This window comes from Petromyzon marinus, chromosome 74, assembly GCF_048934315.1.
Source record: "Petromyzon marinus isolate PM22_M1 ecotype Great Lakes invasive population chromosome 74, UKy_Petmar_22M1.pri1.0, whole genome shotgun sequence".
Classification (NCBI taxonomy): domain Eukaryota; kingdom Metazoa; phylum Chordata; class Hyperoartia; order Petromyzontiformes; family Petromyzontidae; genus Petromyzon; species Petromyzon marinus.
This window is the reverse complement of record NC_133740.1, coordinates 6,390,530-6,410,395: the sequence shown is the minus strand read 5'-3', so window position 1 is coordinate 6,410,395 and position 19,866 is coordinate 6,390,530. Positions and strand designations below refer to the sequence as shown.

Sequence of the window (19,866 nt, the reverse complement as noted above, 5' to 3'; positions counted from 1 at the left end):
ATCATCACCACCACAACCACCACAACCACCACCATCGCCACAACCACAGCAGCACGAATCTCGCATTCAGTCAGTCACCACAACCACCATCACCACAACCGCAATCACCACAACCGCCACCATCACGGCAACCACTACCACCATCACCGCAACCACAGCACGAACCTCGCATTGAGTTAATCACCAGAACCATTACCACCACAACCGCCATCATCACCACCACAACCACCACCACCACAACCACCACCATCGCCACAACCACAGCAGCACGAATCTCGCATTCAGTCAGTCACCACAACCACCATCACCACAACCGCCTCCATCACGGCAACCACTACCACCATCACCGCAACCACAGCACGAACCTCGCATTGAGTCAATCACCAGACCCATTACCACCACAACCGCCATCATCACCACCACAACAACCACCACCACCACAGCAGCACGAACATCGCTCAGCTCAACCAACGCCACCACAGCTCCCCAGTGCTCTACCGCTCTGGGCACAGCGCTCATAGTTGCTGGCCGCAAGGCGTTTATATAAATAAAGAAGTTTGAGACAAAGCCCGGTGCTCCACATTTACAACTCGATACAAGAGAGTAATTCTCATTGTTCGTGTTAATTGTTCGTGATAATTGTATAAACGTTGTGCTTTGTGGCGTGAAAATTAAGTAAAATACTCAACCGGAGACTTGAATTTCGCTCCCAGCAACTTGGAGAAACCTTGAGGCGTCCTGAGAAAACAAAACAGGACCAGATTCAGCATCGTCATGTACTTGTCGGGACAGTGGCGGTGGCTAAGCTGCACGCGGATGCCCGTTAGGGTTGGTGGATCACACACAGACGGGCGGTGAAAACTTCACTCCTCTATCCGAGGTGCCGTATCCCTGGCTCTGCCAGGACAGAAGGCGGTACGGAAAAGTGCGGGCTAATCTCCATCTGTTCCACACTTCCCGTGGGACATCAGGGAGTCATATCCTGTTCTGCCAGGAGGGATTGCAAAAGCATCAACTAATCTCCATCTGTTCCACACTTCCGTGGGACATCAGGGAGTCGTATTCTGTTCTGCCAGAAGGGATTGCAAAAGCATCGACTAATCTCCACCTGTTCCACACTTCCAGTGAGACATCAGGGAGTCGTACCCTGTTCTGCCAGGAGGGATTGCAAAAGCATCGACTAATCTCCATCTGTTCCACACTTCCCGTGGGACATCGGGGAATACCGTATCCTGTTCTGCCAGGAGGGATTGCAAAAGCATCGACTAATCTCCACCTGTTCCACACTTCCCATGGGACATCGGGGAATACCGTATCCTGTTCTGCCAGGAGGGATTGCAAAAGCATCGACTAATCTCCACCTGTTCCACACTTCCAATGGGATATCGGGGAATACCGTATCCTGTTCTGCCAGGAGGGATTGCAAAAGCATCGACTAATCTCCATCTGTTCCACACTTCTCGTGGGCATCGGAGAGTCATATCCTGAGCCTGCTAGGAGGGATTGCAAAAGCATCGACTAATCTCCATCTGCCCCACACTTCCCGTGGGACATCAGGGAGTCATATCCTGTTCTGCCAGGAGGGATTGCAAAAGCATCGACTAATCTCCATCTGTTCCATCCCACTCCCGTCTTCTACGACCCGTGGGTGGGCGTCGATGAAGAGCCGTACCCCCTGGCTCAGCCAGAGGGCCGTACGGCAGAGAGTGTGGACTAATCTCCATCTGTTCCATCTCACTCCGTCTTCTACTACCCGTGGGTGGGCGCTAAGTAGGAGCCGTACCCTCCCTGGCACTGCCCAGCCAGAGGGCCGTACGGCAGAGAGTGTGGACTAATCTCCATCTGTTCCAAATTATTTGCTGTGGGGGTTGAGGACGTGCCACATATCCTGACTCAGCAGATGGCAGGGCAGCAACATGTGGACTGATCCTGGCTGATGATGACGACTTGGGGGAGGCCATCCAGCTGTGGATCGATCATGGCTGATGATGACTTGGGGGAGGCCATCCAGCAGTGGATCGATCATGGCTGATGATTTGGGGGAGGCCATCTAGCTGTGGATCGATCATGGCTGATGATGACTTGGGGGAGGCCATCCAGCTGTGGATCGATCATGGCTGATGATGACTTGGGGGAGGCCATCCAGCTGTGGATCGATCATGGCTGATGATGATTTGGGGAGGCCATCCAGCTGTGGATCGATCATGGCTGCTGACGATGTGGGTGAGGCCATCCAGCAGTGGATCGATCATGGCTGCTGCTGATGACTTGGGGGAGGCCATCCAGCTGTGGATCGATCACGGCTGGTGATGGATTGGGGAGGAGGCCATCCAGCTGTGGATCGATCATGGCTGATGACGATGACGTGGGGAGGCCATCCAGCAGTGGATCGATCATGGCTGATGACGTGGAGGCCATCCAGCTGTGGATCGATCACGGCTGATGACTTGGGGAGGTGACCATCCAGCAGTGGATCGATCACGGCTGGTGATGGATTGGGGAGGTGTCCATCCAGCTGTGGATCGATCATGGCTGATGATGCTGATAGTTTCGAGACTGATGTTCTGCTGCCATCTAGCGAGATTTGAGGGACGGTAAAAAGTTTTCTGAACTCCCGACTTTAAAAAAAAAACTTCAAACAAAAAAGTGGCCCGTGGTTAAGAGGCGCGGCCGCAGTTGGCCAAGCGTGGAAGAGTAGGCCAAGGCTCCCCTTCTCTTGAAAATACATCACCACCACCAGCAGCCGTGATCGATCCACTGCTAGATGGACACCTCCCCAATCCATCACCACCAGCAGCCGTGATCGATCCACTGCTAGATGGGCACCTCCCCAATCCATCACCACCAGCCGTGATCGATCCACTGCTAGATGGACACCTCCCCAATCCATCACCACCACCAGCAGCCGTGATCGATCCACTGCTAGATAGACACCACCCAATCCACCACCACCAGCCGTGATCGATCCACTGCTGGATGAACACCTCCCCAATCCATCACCACCAGCCGTGATCGATCCACTGCTAGATGGACACCTCCCCAATCCATCACCAGTCGTGATCGATCCACTGCTAGATGGACACCCCCCCAATCTATCACCACCAGCAGCCGTGATCGATCCACTGCTAGATGGACACCTCCCCAAACAATCACCAGCAACCGTGATCGATCCACTGCTAGATGGACACCCCCCCAATCTATCACCACCAGCAGTCGTGATCGATCCACTGCTAGATGGACACCTCCCCAATCAATCACCAGCCGTGATCGATCCACTGCTAGATGGACACCTCCCCAATCCATCACCACCACCAGTCGTGATCGATCCACTGCTAGATGGACACCTCCCCAATCCATCACCACCACCAGCCGTGATCGATCCACTGCTAGATGGACACCTCCCCAATCCACCACCACCAGCCGTGATCGATCCACTGCTAGATGGACACCTCCCCAATCCATCACCACCAGCAGCCGTGATCGATCCACTGCTAGATGGACACCTCCCCAAACAATCACCAGCAACCGTGATCGATCCACTGCTAGATGGACACCTCCCCAATCCACCACCACCAGCCGTGATCGATCCACTGCTAGATGGACACCTCCCCAATCCATCACCACCACCAGCAGCCGTGATCGATCCACTGCTGGATGGACACCTCCCCAATCCATCATCACCAGCCGTGATCGATCCACTGCTCGATGGACACCCCCCCCAATCCATCACCACCAGCAGCCGTGATCGATCCACTGCTAGATGGACACCCCCCCAATCCATCACCACCACCAGCCGTGATCGATCCACTGCTAGATGGACACTTCCCCAATCCATCACCAGCCGTGTTCGATCCACTGCTAGATGGACACCCCCCCAATCTATCACCACCACCAGCAGCCGTGATCGATCCACTGCTAGATGGACACCTCCCCAATCCATCACCAGTCGTGATCGATCCACTGCTAGATGGACACCTCCCCAATCCATCACCAGCAGCCGTGATCGATCCACTGCTAGATGGACACCTCCCCAATCCATCACCACCACCAGCAGCCGTGATCGATCCACTGCTGGATGGACACCTCCCCAATCCATCACCACCACCACCAGCCGTGATCGATCCACTGCTAGATGGACACCACCCCAATCCATCACCACCAGCCATGATCGATCCACTGCTAGATGGACACCTCCCCAATCAATCACCAGCCGTGATCGATCCACTGCTAGATGGACACCTCCTCAAGTCACCATCATCACCACCACCACCAGCCGTGATCGATCCACACTGCTCGATGCAAGGCCTCCCTTGCACGTAAGACAAAGCACAAAACCGTCTAATGTTAAACCGTGAGGTAAAGTGCCGCGCGCGCGCGCGCGCGCCTCCTCAGCGGACGGCGTCTGCACACGGGAGTCGTGGATCCGTGCTGAGCGGAGTCCACGCCGCCAACAGCTTGGCTCTCCTCCTCCATCGATGAGTTAAAGTATTGTGACGGGTGATGAGCGAACGTTGTTTTACTTTTAATTGATTTTTAAAAAGAACTTTACAAATTTTTTTTTTTTACGCGTCTCACGATTCTGAGGGGGTGGAGGGGGATATGTCGAATTTTTTTGTAAAGCGGAAGTTGCGCGCGAAGGCTGACGGGATGTTTTTTTCCCGCGTTTTTTTTGTTTAGCGATGTTAATGTATGATAATTATATGCGTGACGTCAGGGGGCGGGGAAGCGTTCATTTGCATATTGCGGATTTAAACGCGTGGCAAAAGCGGCAATGGCATCGCAGTCAAGCACTTATCAGTGCCCTAGAGATCCTATTGGTCACCCCGTACCCATTATAAATCTCAACGTTCATCCTATACACTACACTATACACTACTAATACACTACTATACACTACTATACACTACACTATACACTACTAATACACTACTATACACTACACTATACACTACACTATACACTACTATACACTACTATACACTACTAATACACTACACTATACACGACTATACACTACTATACACTACTATATACTACACTATACACTACTAATACACTACTATACACTACTAATACACTACTATATACTACACTACACACTACTATACACTACACTATACACTACTATACACTACACTATACACTACACTATACACTACTAATACACTACTATACACTACTATACACTACACTATACACTACTAATACACTACTATACACTACACTATACACTACTAATACACTACTATACACTACACTATACACTACACTATACACTACTAATACACTACTATACACTACTAATACACTACACTATACACGACTATACACTACTATACACTACTATATACTACACTATACACTACTAATACACTACTATACACTACTAATACACTACTATATACTACACTACACACTACTATACACTACACTATACACTACACTATACACTACTAATACACTACTATACACTACTATACACTACACTATACACTACTAATACACTACTATACACTACACTATACACTACTAATACATTACTATACGCTACACTATACACTACACTATACACTACTAATACACTACTATACACTACTATACACTATACTATACACTACACTATACACTACAATACACTACACTACTATACACTACACTATACACTACTATACACTACACTAAACACTGCACTATACACTACTATACACTACACTATACACTACTATACACTGCTATACACTACACTAAACACTGCACTATATACTACACTTCACTACTATACACTACACTATACACTACTATACACTACAATATACACTACACTATGCACTACTATACACTACTATACACTACATTATACACGACTATACACTGCACTAAACACTGCACTATACACTGCACTGTACACTACTATTCACTGCACTGTACACTACACTATACACTACTAAACACTACACTATACACTACTATACACTACACTATACTACACTATACACTACTATATACTACTAAACACTACACTATACACTACTAAACACTACACTATACACTACTATACACTACACAACACTATACTATACACTGCTAAACACTACACTATACACTACTATACACTACACTGTACACTACACTATACACTACTAAACACTACACTATACACTACTATACACTACACTATACACTACACTATACACTGCTAAACACTACACTATACACTACTATACACTACACTGTACACTACACTATACACTACTAAACACTACACTATACACTACTAAACACTACACTATACACTACACTATACACTACTATACACTACACTATACACTACACTATACACTGCTAAACACTACACTATACACTACACACTACACTACATACTACACTATACACTACTATACACTACACTATACACTACTAAACACTACACTATACACTACACACCTGTCAACCCCTGATCAGTGCCCTTTCCTTCATGACAGACCAATCCAGACCTCACCGATGGCCCCGTGCCAGTTGTAAATCTCAACGGGCACAGCACGAACGAAACAGAGAAAAAATCTGGAACGCATCTTCTCATCTTTCGATTTAAAGCTTTCGTGACTGCAATGATTCATCTTCTTTGGTTCTTTCGGTAAAGTCACCACGTAGAATGAGAATAATAAAATAAAACAATAAAATTCTCACGACATTTCGGCCACAACACAAATAACATTTTATTTTTTATTGAAGCTCTGTCGTCCCGACAGGTTTGTTCCTTTCACCTGAAGGAGGCCACTCGCGTTGTGGCCGAAACGTCGTGAGAATTTTTATTGTTTTATTTTATTATTTTATTCTCATTCTACGTGGTGACTTTACCGAAAGAACCAAAGAAGATCTTCTCAAGTATGTGCTACTGGCAAAGGAGATCCCCATGATGAAGCTGCTCAAACCGAAGCTCTCATTACTCTGAGTGGCGTTGTCTTTTGTGCTGTGTACGTCTTTTGGCGTCCTCTGGCCTAACACCGTTTTGAGACTCGGCTCTAAAGAAAGCTGTCTATGGTGTGGACCAATAAGTTTCAAAGACAATGCATCATACATTATTATCAATAATAATAGTATTGTTTGAGACTAGGCTCTAAAGAAAGTTGTCTATGGTGTGGACCAATCAGTTTCAAAGACAATGCATCATACATTATTATCAATAATAATAATAGCATTGTTTGAGACGAAACTCTTAAGAAAGTTGTCTATGGTGTGAACCAATCAGTTACAAAGACAATGCATCATACATTATTATCAATAATAATAGTATTGTTTGAGACGAAGCTCTTAAGAAAGTTGTCTAAGGTGTGAACAAATCAGTTTCAAAGACAATGCATCATACATTAATATCAATAATAATAATAGTATTGTTTGAGACTAGGTTCTAAAGAAAGTTGTCTATGGTGTGGACCAATCAGTTTCAAAGACAATGCATCATACACTCTTATCAATAATAATAGTATTGTTTGAGACGAAGCTCTAAAGAAAGTTGTCTATGGTGTGAACAAATCAGTTTCAAAGACAATGCATCATACATTATTATCAATAATAATAATAGTATTGTTTGAGACTAGGTTCTAAAGAAAGTTGTCTATGGTGTGGACCAATCAGTTTCAAAGACAATGCATCATACATTATTATCAATAATAATAATAATAGCATTGTTTGAGACGAAACTCTTAAGAACGTTGTCTATGGTGTGAACCAATCAGTTTCAAAGACAATGCATCATACATTATTATCAATAATAATAATAGTATTGTTTGAGACTAGGCTCTAAAGAAAGCTGTCTCTGGTGTGAACAAATCAGTTTCAAAGACAATGCATCATACATTATTATCAATAATAATAGTATTGTTTGAGACTAAGCTCTAAAGAAAGCTGTCTCTGGTGTGAACAAATCAGTTTCAAAGACAGTGCATCATACATTATTATCAATAATAATAGTATTGTTTGAGACTAGGCTCTAAAGAAAGTTGTCTAAGGTGTGGACCAATCAGTTTCAAAGACAATGCATCATACATTATTATCAATAATAATAATAATAGTATTGTTTGAGACTAGGCTCTAATGAAAGTTGTCTAAGGTGTGAACAAATCAGTTTCAAAGACAATGCATCATACATTATTATCAATAATAATAGTATTGTTTGAGACTAGGCTCTAAAGAAAGTTGTCTATGGTGTGAACAAATCAGTTTCAAAGACAATGCATCATAAATTTTTATCAATAATAATAATAGTAATGTTTGAGACGAAGCTCTAAAGAAAGTTGTCTATGGTGTGGACCAATCAGTTTCAAAGACAATGCATCATACATTATTATCAATAATAATAGTATTGTTTGAGACTAGGCTCTAAAGAAAGTTGTCTATGGTGTGAACAAATCAGTTTCAAAGACAATGCATCATACATTATTATCAATAATAATAGTAATGTTTGAGACTAGGCTCTAAAGAAAGTTGTCTATGGTGTGAACAAATCAGTTTCAAAGACAATGCATCATACATTATTATCAATAATAATAATAGTATTGTTTGAGACTAGGCTCTAAAGAAAGCTGTCTATGGTGTGAACAAATCAGTTTCAAAGACAATGCATCATGCATTATTATCAATAATAACAATAATAGTATTGTTTGAGACTAGGCTCTAAAGAAAGCTGTCTATGGTGTGAACAAATCAGTTTCAAAGACAATGCATCATACATTATCAATAATAATAATAGTATTGTTTGAGACTAGGCTCTAAAGAAAGTTGTCTATGGTGTGGACCAATCAGTTTCAAAGACAATGCATCATACATTATTATCAATAATAATAATAGTATTGTTTGAGACTAGGCTCTAAAGAAAGTAGTCTATGGTGTGAACAAATCAGTTTCAAAGACAATGCATCATAAATTATTAATAATAACAGCAATGTTTGAGACAAAGCTCTTAATAAAGTTGTCTATAGTGTGGACCAATCAGTTTCAAAGACAATGCATCATACATTATCAATAATAATAATAGTATTGTTTGAGACTAGGCTCTAAAGAAAGTTGTCTATGGTGTGAACCAATCAGTTTCAAAGACAATGCATCATACATTATTATCAATAATAATAATAGTATTGTTTGATTTAAAGCTCTGATTGTGGTTAATGCAGTAACATGATTCCTTGTCAAAGGTTTCATCTTAGCACAGCTGTTTTATTGCCAGAAAAAAGGGGAAACCCCATTCTCAAAATATACAGGCCAAGCAGGTGCCATGGGTTGTAGTGTCGTGCCAGGCTAGGTGCAGGAGGAGGTCACGGGACAGACCCTGCAGGTGCCACGGGTTGACTGACTGAGATGACTGGCAGATGTACCACCTGTGCCACTCCCCCCTACTCTGCCTACTCGCTTGGCACAGCAGTAGGCACAGGTGGTTTTATCCGCCCGGCGCTCCGCTCGTTGTTGTGAGCGTCACTCCTCTGCCCTCTATTGTTGTTGGACGGCGTCTGCCTCCAACTGCCCGGTAGAAACACAGCGTCCTTGCTTTCACTCTTCCATAATAAACTATTCACCCACCCATTGACTGCCACGCTCATTCACTCACTCACACTCATTCACTCACTCTCACACTATCCCAATTAACTCATACGTACATACACCCATTCACCCACTCCCACTCATTATTTTACGCTCACCCAGTCGCTCAATTACTCGTTCACCTACCGACTCACCCACCCACTCACTTATCCACCCACTCACTCATCCACCCACTCACCCACTCACTCATCCACCCACTCACTCATCCACCCACTCACCCATCCACTCACTAACTAATCCACCCACTCAGTGGGTGGATGAATGAGCGGCCAGACAATACGACAAATCGCTAACCTTAAACACCCGGTCGTTTATAAAAGTTGAAGGCAGTATAGTACTATAGTGATAAATAGTTCCGTATGAAGCTGGTGCTGTACCTGTAGCCTATATGTTATAAATGGGCCCTAAATACAAAAAAAACCACGGAAATATGATAACACAATTTTCTTACTTGCATAGTAAAGTTATTGTATTTTTTCATTTGCTATACAGCCAAATAATACCACAAATCGTTAACCTTAAACACCCGGTCATTCGTAGAAGTTGAAGGCAGTATAGTACTATAGTGATTGAGCAAGTGCAGAATCACTGAAACGGAATTGATAGCTTGAAAGCGTTTAGCGCGGGGCCCTTGAAAGTGTGGAGCACAGTAGCTACTACACGTGTAGTAGTAGCTACTATTACACGTGTAGCTACTACTACTACACGTGTTGTGGCTACTACTACACGTGTTGTAGCTACTACTACACGTGTTGTGGCTACTGCACGTGTAGCTACTACTGCACGTGTTGTAGCTACTACTGCACGTGTTGTAGCTACTACTACACGTGTTGTGGCTACTACTACTACACGTGGTGTAGCTACTACTACACGTGTTGTAGCTACTACTACACGTGTTGTAGCTACTACTACACGTGTTGTAGCTACTACTACACGTGTTGTGGCTACTGCACGTGTAGCTACTACTGCACGTGTTGTAGCTACTACTACACGTGTTGTGGCTACTGCACGTGTAGCTACTACTACACGTGTTGTAGCTACTACTACACGTGGTGTAGCTACTACTACACCACGTGTAGTAGTAGCCATAACACGTGTAGTAGTAGTAGCTACAACACGTGTAGTAGTAGTAGCTACAACACGTGTAGTAGTAGTAGCTACAACACGTGTAGTAGTAGTAGCTACACCACGTGTAGTAGTAGTAGCTACACCACGTGTAGTAGTAGCCACAACACGTGTAGTAGTAGTAGCCACAACACGTGTAGTAGTAGCTACAACACGTGTAGTAGTAGTAGCTACACCACGTGTAGTAGTAGTAGCTACAACACGTGTAGTAGTAGTAGCTACAACACGTGTAGTAGTAGTAGCTACACCACGTGTAGTAGTAGTAGCTACACCACGTGTAGTAGTAGTAGCTACAACACGTGTAGTAGTAGTAGCTACAACACGTGTAGTAGTAGTAGCTACACCACGTGTAGTAGTAGTAGCTACAACACGTGTAGTAGTAGCCACAACACGTGTAGTAGTAGTAGCTACACCACGTGTAGTAGTAGTAGCTACACCACGTGTAGTAGTAGTAGCTACAACACGTGTAGTAGTAGTAGCTACAACACGTGTAGTAGTAGTAGCTACAACACGTGTAGTAGTAGTAGCCACAACACGTGTAGTAGTAGTAGCTACACCACGTGTAGTAGTAGTAGCTACACCACGTGTAGTAGTAGTAGCTACACCACGTGTAGTAGTAGTAGCTACACCACGTGTAGTAGTAGCTACACCACGTGTAGTATTAGCTACAACACGGGTAGTAGTAGCTACACCACGTGTAGTAGTAGTAGCTACACCACGTGTAGTATTAGCTACAACACGGGTAGTAGTAGCTACACCACGTGTAGTAGTAGCTACACCTGCACGTGTAGTAGTAGCTATACGTGCAGTAGTAGCTATACGTGCAGTAGTAGCTATACGTGCAGTAGTAGCTATACGTGCAGTAGTAGCTACACCACGTGTAGTAGTAGCTACACCACGTGTAGTAGTAGCTACAACACGTGTAGTAGTAGCTACTACTACTAGTAGGTAGCTACTACAACACGTGTAGTAGTAGTAGCTACACCACGTGTAGTAGTAGTAGCTACAACACGTGTAGTAGTAGTAGTAGCTACTAGCTACTACTACACGTGTTGTAGCTACTACACCACGTGTAGCGGGCCTTATACGGCCCTAGAAATCATTTGGGTCTCTGGCCCTGCCAAGGCAACCGCAGGCGGGACTCGAAATTCAATAAATCTAGGAGAGCAAACCTGGAAAAGCAGGTCGCGAGTAGCGACAACATCGTCAATAGCCAGCTAACATCATCACCCACCAGAGACGCCACAATAACAGCAGCTGTGTGTGTGGAGTCGGCATTCATCCAGCAGTGGAGTGAGTAGGGCTGACCTGTGACCCGTGACTTCACACCAACAATGTTAAGTTCACACCAAAAGGAGGCGAGGGGGGGGAGTTTTTTTTCGTTTGGCATTTTTATTTGAAAAGCATCGCCTTTATTTAATATCCTCGGCAAAACCTTGACTCTTGTTCTCGACTTTCGGGCGGTGCGGCGATTACAATCACCACTTCTAAAAACAAACAATTTTTTTTTCCGTGGTCGTGTTTGTATTACCTTAGTATAAATACGTGTTAATTTTGGTTAATGTTGGGAGGGGTTATTTTTTTCTCACCTTATACGCGAACGAAAAAAACGCGCAAGTTCGCCCGTTTTCTCATTGAAAATAGGCACATTTCAAAAGTTATCGCTGTCCTGGTCACAGCGGCAAAGTTTGCGGTGAATCATAGCCACTCTCTGCACTTTTGTTTCAGGCATAAGCAATTACGAAACAACGCTTACTAGCCAGGGACAAAAAAAAACAACTTGTCTTGCATAGTTTAACAAATAGTGTGCTGCACGATGAGTAAGCTTTTGAAATCATCCTCCAAAAATTAAAATAACGTTCACTGGCAGACATGCTGTGTTCAGAACTCCTCTCCCAAAGTAATCATTAAACGTGCGAGATCATAAAAAAACCATCATCATAATCATAATCATCGTCATAATCATCAACATCATATTGTAATACAATGGTAGCTGTGAGCTTGTTCAACATCGCGACGGAGTAGAAACGAATAAGCTTTGATTTGAAGCTTTCGTGACTTCAGGAATCCATACTCTCTTGTTCTAGATATATATCTGGATATATAGATATCTAGATATTTCTATCTATAGATATATCTAGATATCTATCTATCTAGATATATCTAGATATCTATCTATCTAGATATATCTAGGTATGTATATCTAGATAGATATATCTATCTATCTAGATATACATATCTACGTGACGTTACCGAAATAACCAAAAAGGAAATAATTCGGAATTTCGGATGATATTTTAGAACGGATATTCCAGGGACTCCTCTACTTACGAACAGCTCGACTTACGAACTTACAGAGACGTGAACCCACCTGTCCGCAGGTCCAGTTGCCCGTCCCAAAGGACTCCCGTATCGTTCTTCTGAAATCCCATAGTATCATTCCGAAATCTCATACTATAATAATTCGGAAATCCCATTGTATTATCTCAAAACTCCGTGATCATTATTCTGAAATCCTATAGTAATGTCCCAAAACTCCATAATCATTATTCCGAAATCCCATAGTATTATTCCGAAATCCCATAGTATAATTATGAAATCCCATAGTATTATTCCAAACTCCCATAGTATTATTCCGAAATCCCATAGCAGTATTTTAAACTCCCATAGTATTATTCCGAAATCTCATAGCATTATTACAAAATCCCATAGCATTATTCCGAAATCCCATAGCATTATTCTGAAATCTCATAGCATTATTCCGAAATCCCATAGCATTATTGAGAAATCCAATAGTATTATTCCGAAATCCCATAACATTATTCAAAAATCCCATAGTATTATTCAAAAATCCCATGGTATAATTCCGAAGTCCCATAGCATTATTCCGAAATCCCATAGTATTATTAAAACATCCCATAGTATTATTAAAAATCCCATGGTATAGTTCCGAAATCCCATAGCATTATTCCGAAATCCCATAGCATTATTAAAAAATCCCATAGTATTATTCAAAAATCCCATGGTAAAGTTCCGAAATCCCATAGCATTATTCCGAAATCCCATAGCATTATAAAAAAAAATCCCATAGTATTATTCCAAAACCGCATGCGATGTTTCAGAAATTCCGCATCATCATCATCATCATTCCGAAACTCCGAATTATCCCATAAAATGCGCGGCGCGACATCGCATAAGCTCACAGTTGTGTGGCCCCGTTAACCCCTAGGCATATAAAATATGTAACATATTAAAAAAAAACCGGACATATGTAGTGCGTAATAAGAGTAAAAATAAAAGCGATTATTAAATGCGTTTAATGTATGTGTATACGCGCGCAACGTAAACATTTAAATAAATGTATGTACACTCATAGTGTTCGTTGGCAAATTGACGTCCGGCAGATTCTAAGTGCGTTAACATCCCCGATCATAATTGTCGCAAGCGTAATTATCTACAGTGCAGTTCGTATATTTATATATTTTTGTAGCCACGTTTCTTTGTAAGCTGTTAAAATCATCATTCAAAAAGGCAGTTTGATATATTTATAAAATCTATTTTTCTTTTTTTTAACAAAATCAACGTTTCGCAAAGCCACTATCGAACAGACTTTCAATTATATGTCTGTCACTCAAATATATCGATTGTTGGCCTACAGTTTGGACACACATCCGTTGTGCTGTACTCTGCCCACAACATCTATGGATCCTTTGATGTGATCTTTCCACGCTAAGCCAAGCGTGGTGACATCCCACACAGCACACCCGCAAAACACCCACACTCACATCCACACTCACGCCACACCACACTCTCACACACCACACTCTCACACAACACACTCTCACACACCACACTCTCACACACCACACTCACACACACCACACTCTCACACAACACACTCACACACAACACACTCACACCACACTCATGCCACACACACCACACACTCACACCACACACCCACACCACACTCACACCACACACCCACACCACACTCACATCACACTCACACCACACTCATGCCACACTTACACCACACTCACACCACACACCCACACAACACACTCACATCACACACCCTCACAACACACACACACCACACACTCACACAACACTCACATCACACTCACACCACACTCACACCACACACCCACACAACACACTCACACAACACTCACACCACACTCACACACCACACTCACATCACACACCCACACAACACACTCACACAACACACCCTCACAACACACCCACACCACACACTCACACCACATACCCACTTCACACACTTACACAACACTCACCACACTCACACCACACACCCACACAACACACTCACACCACACTCACACCCACACTACACTCACACAACACTCACACACTCACACAACACACTCCCACCACACACCCACACCACACCCACACCACACTCACACAACACACCACACACCCACACAACACACTCACACCACACACTCACACCACACCCACACCCACACCACACTCACACCACACACACCCACAACACACTCACACCACACACCCACACCACACCCACACTCACACAACACACCACACACCCACACAACACACTCACACCACACAACACACTCACACCACACACTCACACAACACTCACATCACACTCAGACCCACACCACACTCACATCCAGACTCATACCACACTCACCACACTCACACCACACTCACATAACACTCACACCCACACAACGCACTCACACCACACTCACACCACACACCCACACCACACCCACACTACACACTCACACTCACAACACTCACACAACACTCACCACACTCACACCACACAACACACACCACACTCACATCCACACTCATACCACACTCATACCACACTCACACAACACTCACCACACTCACACCACACCCACACAACACTCACCACAATCACACTCACACCCACACCACACTCACACCACACTCACACCCACACCACACTCACCACACCCACACCCACCTCACACTCACACCCACACCACACTCACACCCACACAACTTTCTCTCACTGCCTCTCTCTCTGTGTCTCTCTGCCTCTCCGTCTCTCTCTCTCTCTCTGTCTCTCTCTAATCTCTCTCGGTGTCTCTCTGCCTCTCCGTCTCTCTCTCTCTCTGTCTCTCTCTAATCTCTCTCTGTGTGTCTCTCTCTGTCACGGAAGTTCACGAGGATGGGGACAGCTGCCACTGGGGGTGCCCCTAGGCCAGACCACACAGCAGCAGCATCGCTACCCCTACTACTGACAGACTGATGCACAGGGACAGCTGCCACTGGGGGTGCCCCTAGGCCAGACCACACAGCAGCAACACAACAACAACTATAACATCACCTGACACGAAACAATAACAACGCGAGCAAATTATAAACGGATCCGTCGTTCGAGTTACCAAGAGCTGCATAACATGTTGATAGCAGTTACAAATAATCCCGCACGTACATCACTGTGTGTGTGTCGTCATCATTGTCGTCATCGTCATCATCGTCATCATCGTCGTCGTCATCGTCATCATCGTCATCATCATCATCGTCGTCATCATCGTCATCATCATCGTCGTCATCATCGTCGTCATCATCGTCGTCATCGACGTCATCATCGTCATCGTCGTCATTATCATCATCATCATCGTCGTCATCATCATCGTCATCATCATGATCGTCATCAGCGTCGTCATCATCGTCGTCATCATTGTCGTCGTCATCGTCGCCGCGTGCAAGTTCAGAGCGGCAGTGGAACACCGCCGAACGCGTGGACGTTGCTTGCTAAGTGTGTGGGGGGAAAAAGATCCACGCTACCACGGGGAAATTCTAATTATCATCATCATCATCATCATCCGATTCATGATAATCACAATGATTATACTAATCATAATCACAATGATTATACTAAACATAATCACAATTATTATACTAATCATAATCACAATGATTATACTAATCATAATCACAATGATTATAACCATGATTCTCAGAACCACGATTCGGATAATCATGATAGTCATAACGATCAGAATAATCACGACCATCATTATCACGACCATCAGAACGATCGTAATAATCTTGATTATGATGACGATGATCGTAATCACGACCATCAGAACAGTCGTGATGATGATGATGACGATGATCGTAATCACGACCATCAGAACGATCGTAATAATCATGATGATGACGATGATCGTAATCACGACCATCAGAACAATCGTAATAATCGTGATGATGATGACTATGATCGTAATCACGAGCATCAGAACAGTCGTAACAATCGTGATGCTGACGACGATCGTAATCACGAGCATCAGAACAGTCGTAATAATCTTGATGATGATGATGACGATTATCATAATCACGACCATCAGAACGATCGTAATAATCATGATGATGACGATGATCTTAATCACGACCATCAGAACAGTTGTAATAATCATGATGATGACGATGATCGTAATCACGACCATCAGAACAGTCGTAATAATCATGATGATGACGATGATCGTAATCACGACCATAAGAACGATCATAATAATCTTGATGATGATGACAATGATCATAATCACGACCATCAGAACAGTCGTAATAATCATGATGATGACGATGATCGTAATCACGACCATCAGAACAGTCGTAATAATCATGATGACGATGATCGTAATCATGAGCATCAGAACGATCGTAATAATCATGATGATGACGATGATCGTAATCACGACCATCAGAACGATCGTAATAATCATGATGATGACGATGATCATAATCACGACCATCAGAACAGTCGTAATAATCATGATGATGATGATGATGATCGTAATCACGACCATCAGAAAGATCGTAATAATCATGGTGATGATGGCGATGATCGTAATCACGAGCATCAGAACGATCGTAATAATCATGATGATGATGATCGTAATCACGACCATGAGGACGATCGTAATAATCATGATGATGATGACAATGATCGTAATCACGACCATCAGAACAAGCGTAATAATCTTGATGATGATCATGATGATGACGATGATCTTCATCACGACGGCCTGGTGTCTAGGTCATGGTGGTGACCTGCCTCGCCATGCCGGTCGCGAGCGACGGTTGAAACGCGCCGGGCAATGGCGGAGACACGGGGGTCGCCGAAGAGGGGGTGGTGGTGGTGCTGGTGGAGATGGCACCACCACCACCACCACCGCCAGCCGCACCACCACCACCACCACCACCGCCACCACCGCCACCACCGCCACCACCGCCGCCAATCTCAGCCCAACTGAGTGGAGAGTCCTGCGAAGAGCTGGACCAGTCGGGAGTATCCGGGGACGGCGTGGGATACGGCACGTCCAGCTGCTGCTGCTGCTGCTGCTGCTGCGTCTGCTGCGCCTGCTGCTGCTGCTGCTGCTGCTGCCGCTGCTGCTGCCGCGGGCTCACGCTCGCGCCGCAAGGCGACGGGTAGCCGTGCTGCGACGGGGGCGACGGGAACTTGTCGGCGGGCGCCGGTGGCGCCGGTGCGAAGGCGACCCTCGCCGGAGAATCCTGGCAGGGCGTCGCCTGCCGCCGCCGCCGCCGCTGCTGCTGCTGCTGCTGCTGGTGCTGCTGGTGGCCTTCAAGAGGCAGCGGGGGCAGCGGAGGCAGTGGAGGCAGCGGCGCTGGCGGAGGAGATTCCGTGGCGACGCTCGGAAGGACGTTCGGCGGCACCGGGAGTCCGACGACGAGCGGGTTGTAGTGCTGCTGCTGCTGCTGCTGCTGCTGCTGCTGCTGGTGCTGCTGCTGGTGGTCTTCAAGAGGCAGCAGGGGCAGCGGAGGCAGCGGAGGCAGCGGCGCTGGCGGAGGAGATTCCGTGGCGACACTCGGAAGGACGTTCGGCGGCACCGGGAGTCCGACGACGAGCGGATTGTAGTGCTGCTGCTGCTGATGATGCTGCTGCTGATGCTGCTGCTGCTGCTGATGCTGCTGCTGATGCTGCTGGTGGTGATGCATCGGCTGATGCTGGTGGTGGCCGTGGCCGTGCCGGGCCGGCTGCAGCATGCGCCAGTCGCCCAGCGCCACCTCGTAGGGCGGAGCGTAGCTGGGCGGCAGCATGCGCTGCTGATGGTGCTGCTGCTGCTGCTGCTGCGGGTGGTGGTGGTGCTGCTGCTGCTGGTTGTGCTGCTGCTGCTGCTGCTGCTGGTGGTGGTGGTGCATCGGGTGGCCCTGGGGCAGCAGCAGGGGCAGCAGAGCGTGGTCGGGTCCCGCCGGGCCCTTCAGCGCCGGGGTGTCCCCGACGCCGCCCGTGGATTTCTTGCGCTTCTTCACCGGCTTGCCGTCCCTGCCGGCGGCGCCGGTGGTGCCGGCGGCGGCGGAGTAGGCGCGGGCAGTGCTGGGACGCCGCGTCTTCTTGCCGGGCTGCTGATGATGCTGCTGATGATGCTGCTGCTGATGGTGGTGGTGGTGATGATGCTGCTGCGCCGCCTTGACGCCGTGAATGTAGCCGGCGGCGGGGCAGAGCGGAGGGCCCAGGACGCCTCCTGCCGGGGCGCGGGGCGACAAAACGGAATCCGGCGTCACGCACGCATTCAGGTGCACCGTGGCGGTGGTGGCGGTGGTGGTGGCGGTAGTGGTGGTAGTGGTGGTGGTGGTGGTGGTGATGGTGGTGGTGATAGTGGTGGTGGTGGTAGTGGTGGTGGTGGCGGTGGTGGTGGTGGCGATGGTGGTGGTGGTGGTGATGGTGGTGGTGATGGTGGTGATGGTGGTAGTGGTGGTGGTGGTGGTGGCGGTGGTGGTGGTGGCGATGGTGGTGGCGGTGGTGGTGGTGGTGGCGGTGGTGGTGGTGGTGGTGGTGATGGTGGTGATGGTGGTGGTGGTGGTGATGGTGGTGGTGGTGGTGGTGATGGTGGCGGTGGTGGTGATGGTGGTGGCGGTGGTGGTGGCGGCCGTGGTGGTGGCCACGAGGTGCTGTGGGAGGGGGGCGATGCGGTGGCAGGGAGGGGGGGGGGGCCGTACTGTGGTTGGATCTTTGAGCGTCTATGGGTCTCTACGGAGTCTCTATGAGTGTCAGAGGGGGGCGGCACTAGGGTCACGTGACGGAGGGGGGGGGAGAGAGAGGGGGGGCGGCACTCGGGTCACGTGACGGAGAGAGAGAGAGAG

General features: G+C 46.4%; 2 protein-coding genes across 5 annotated transcripts in view; both read right to left on the bottom strand.

Moving 5' to 3' along the window:
- Positions 1-12,037, bottom strand: part of SWI5 (SWI5 homologous recombination repair protein) — a 28,840-nt gene extending 16,803 nt beyond the window's left edge. For 3 of the 4 annotated variants that reach the window (XR_012930755.1, XR_012930756.1, XM_032980730.2), the window contains exons 1-2: positions 4,385-4,679; positions 690-738 (exon numbers count right to left, since the gene is read on the bottom strand). Coding sequence is in view for 2 of the 4 variants with exons in the window: in XM_032980730.2 (XP_032836621.1) it covers positions 690-738; positions 4,385-4,473 (138 nt within the window). In the remaining 2 variants the exon portion in view is untranslated. Of the gene's footprint in view, positions 1-689; positions 739-4,384; positions 4,680-11,953 lie in introns of those variants that run through there. The other variant, XM_076056032.1, reaches the window with a different exon arrangement.
- A 54-nt stretch (positions 12,038-12,091) lies between these two features.
- The window catches only part of LOC116958211 (uncharacterized), a 200,121-nt gene continuing 192,346 nt past the window's right edge, over positions 12,092-19,866 (bottom strand). The window contains exon 37 of the mRNA XM_076056179.1: positions 12,092-19,247. Within this exon, the coding sequence (XP_075912294.1) occupies positions 17,797-19,247 (1,451 nt within the window). The 3' untranslated portion in view covers positions 12,092-17,796. The remainder of the gene's footprint in view (positions 19,248-19,866) is intronic.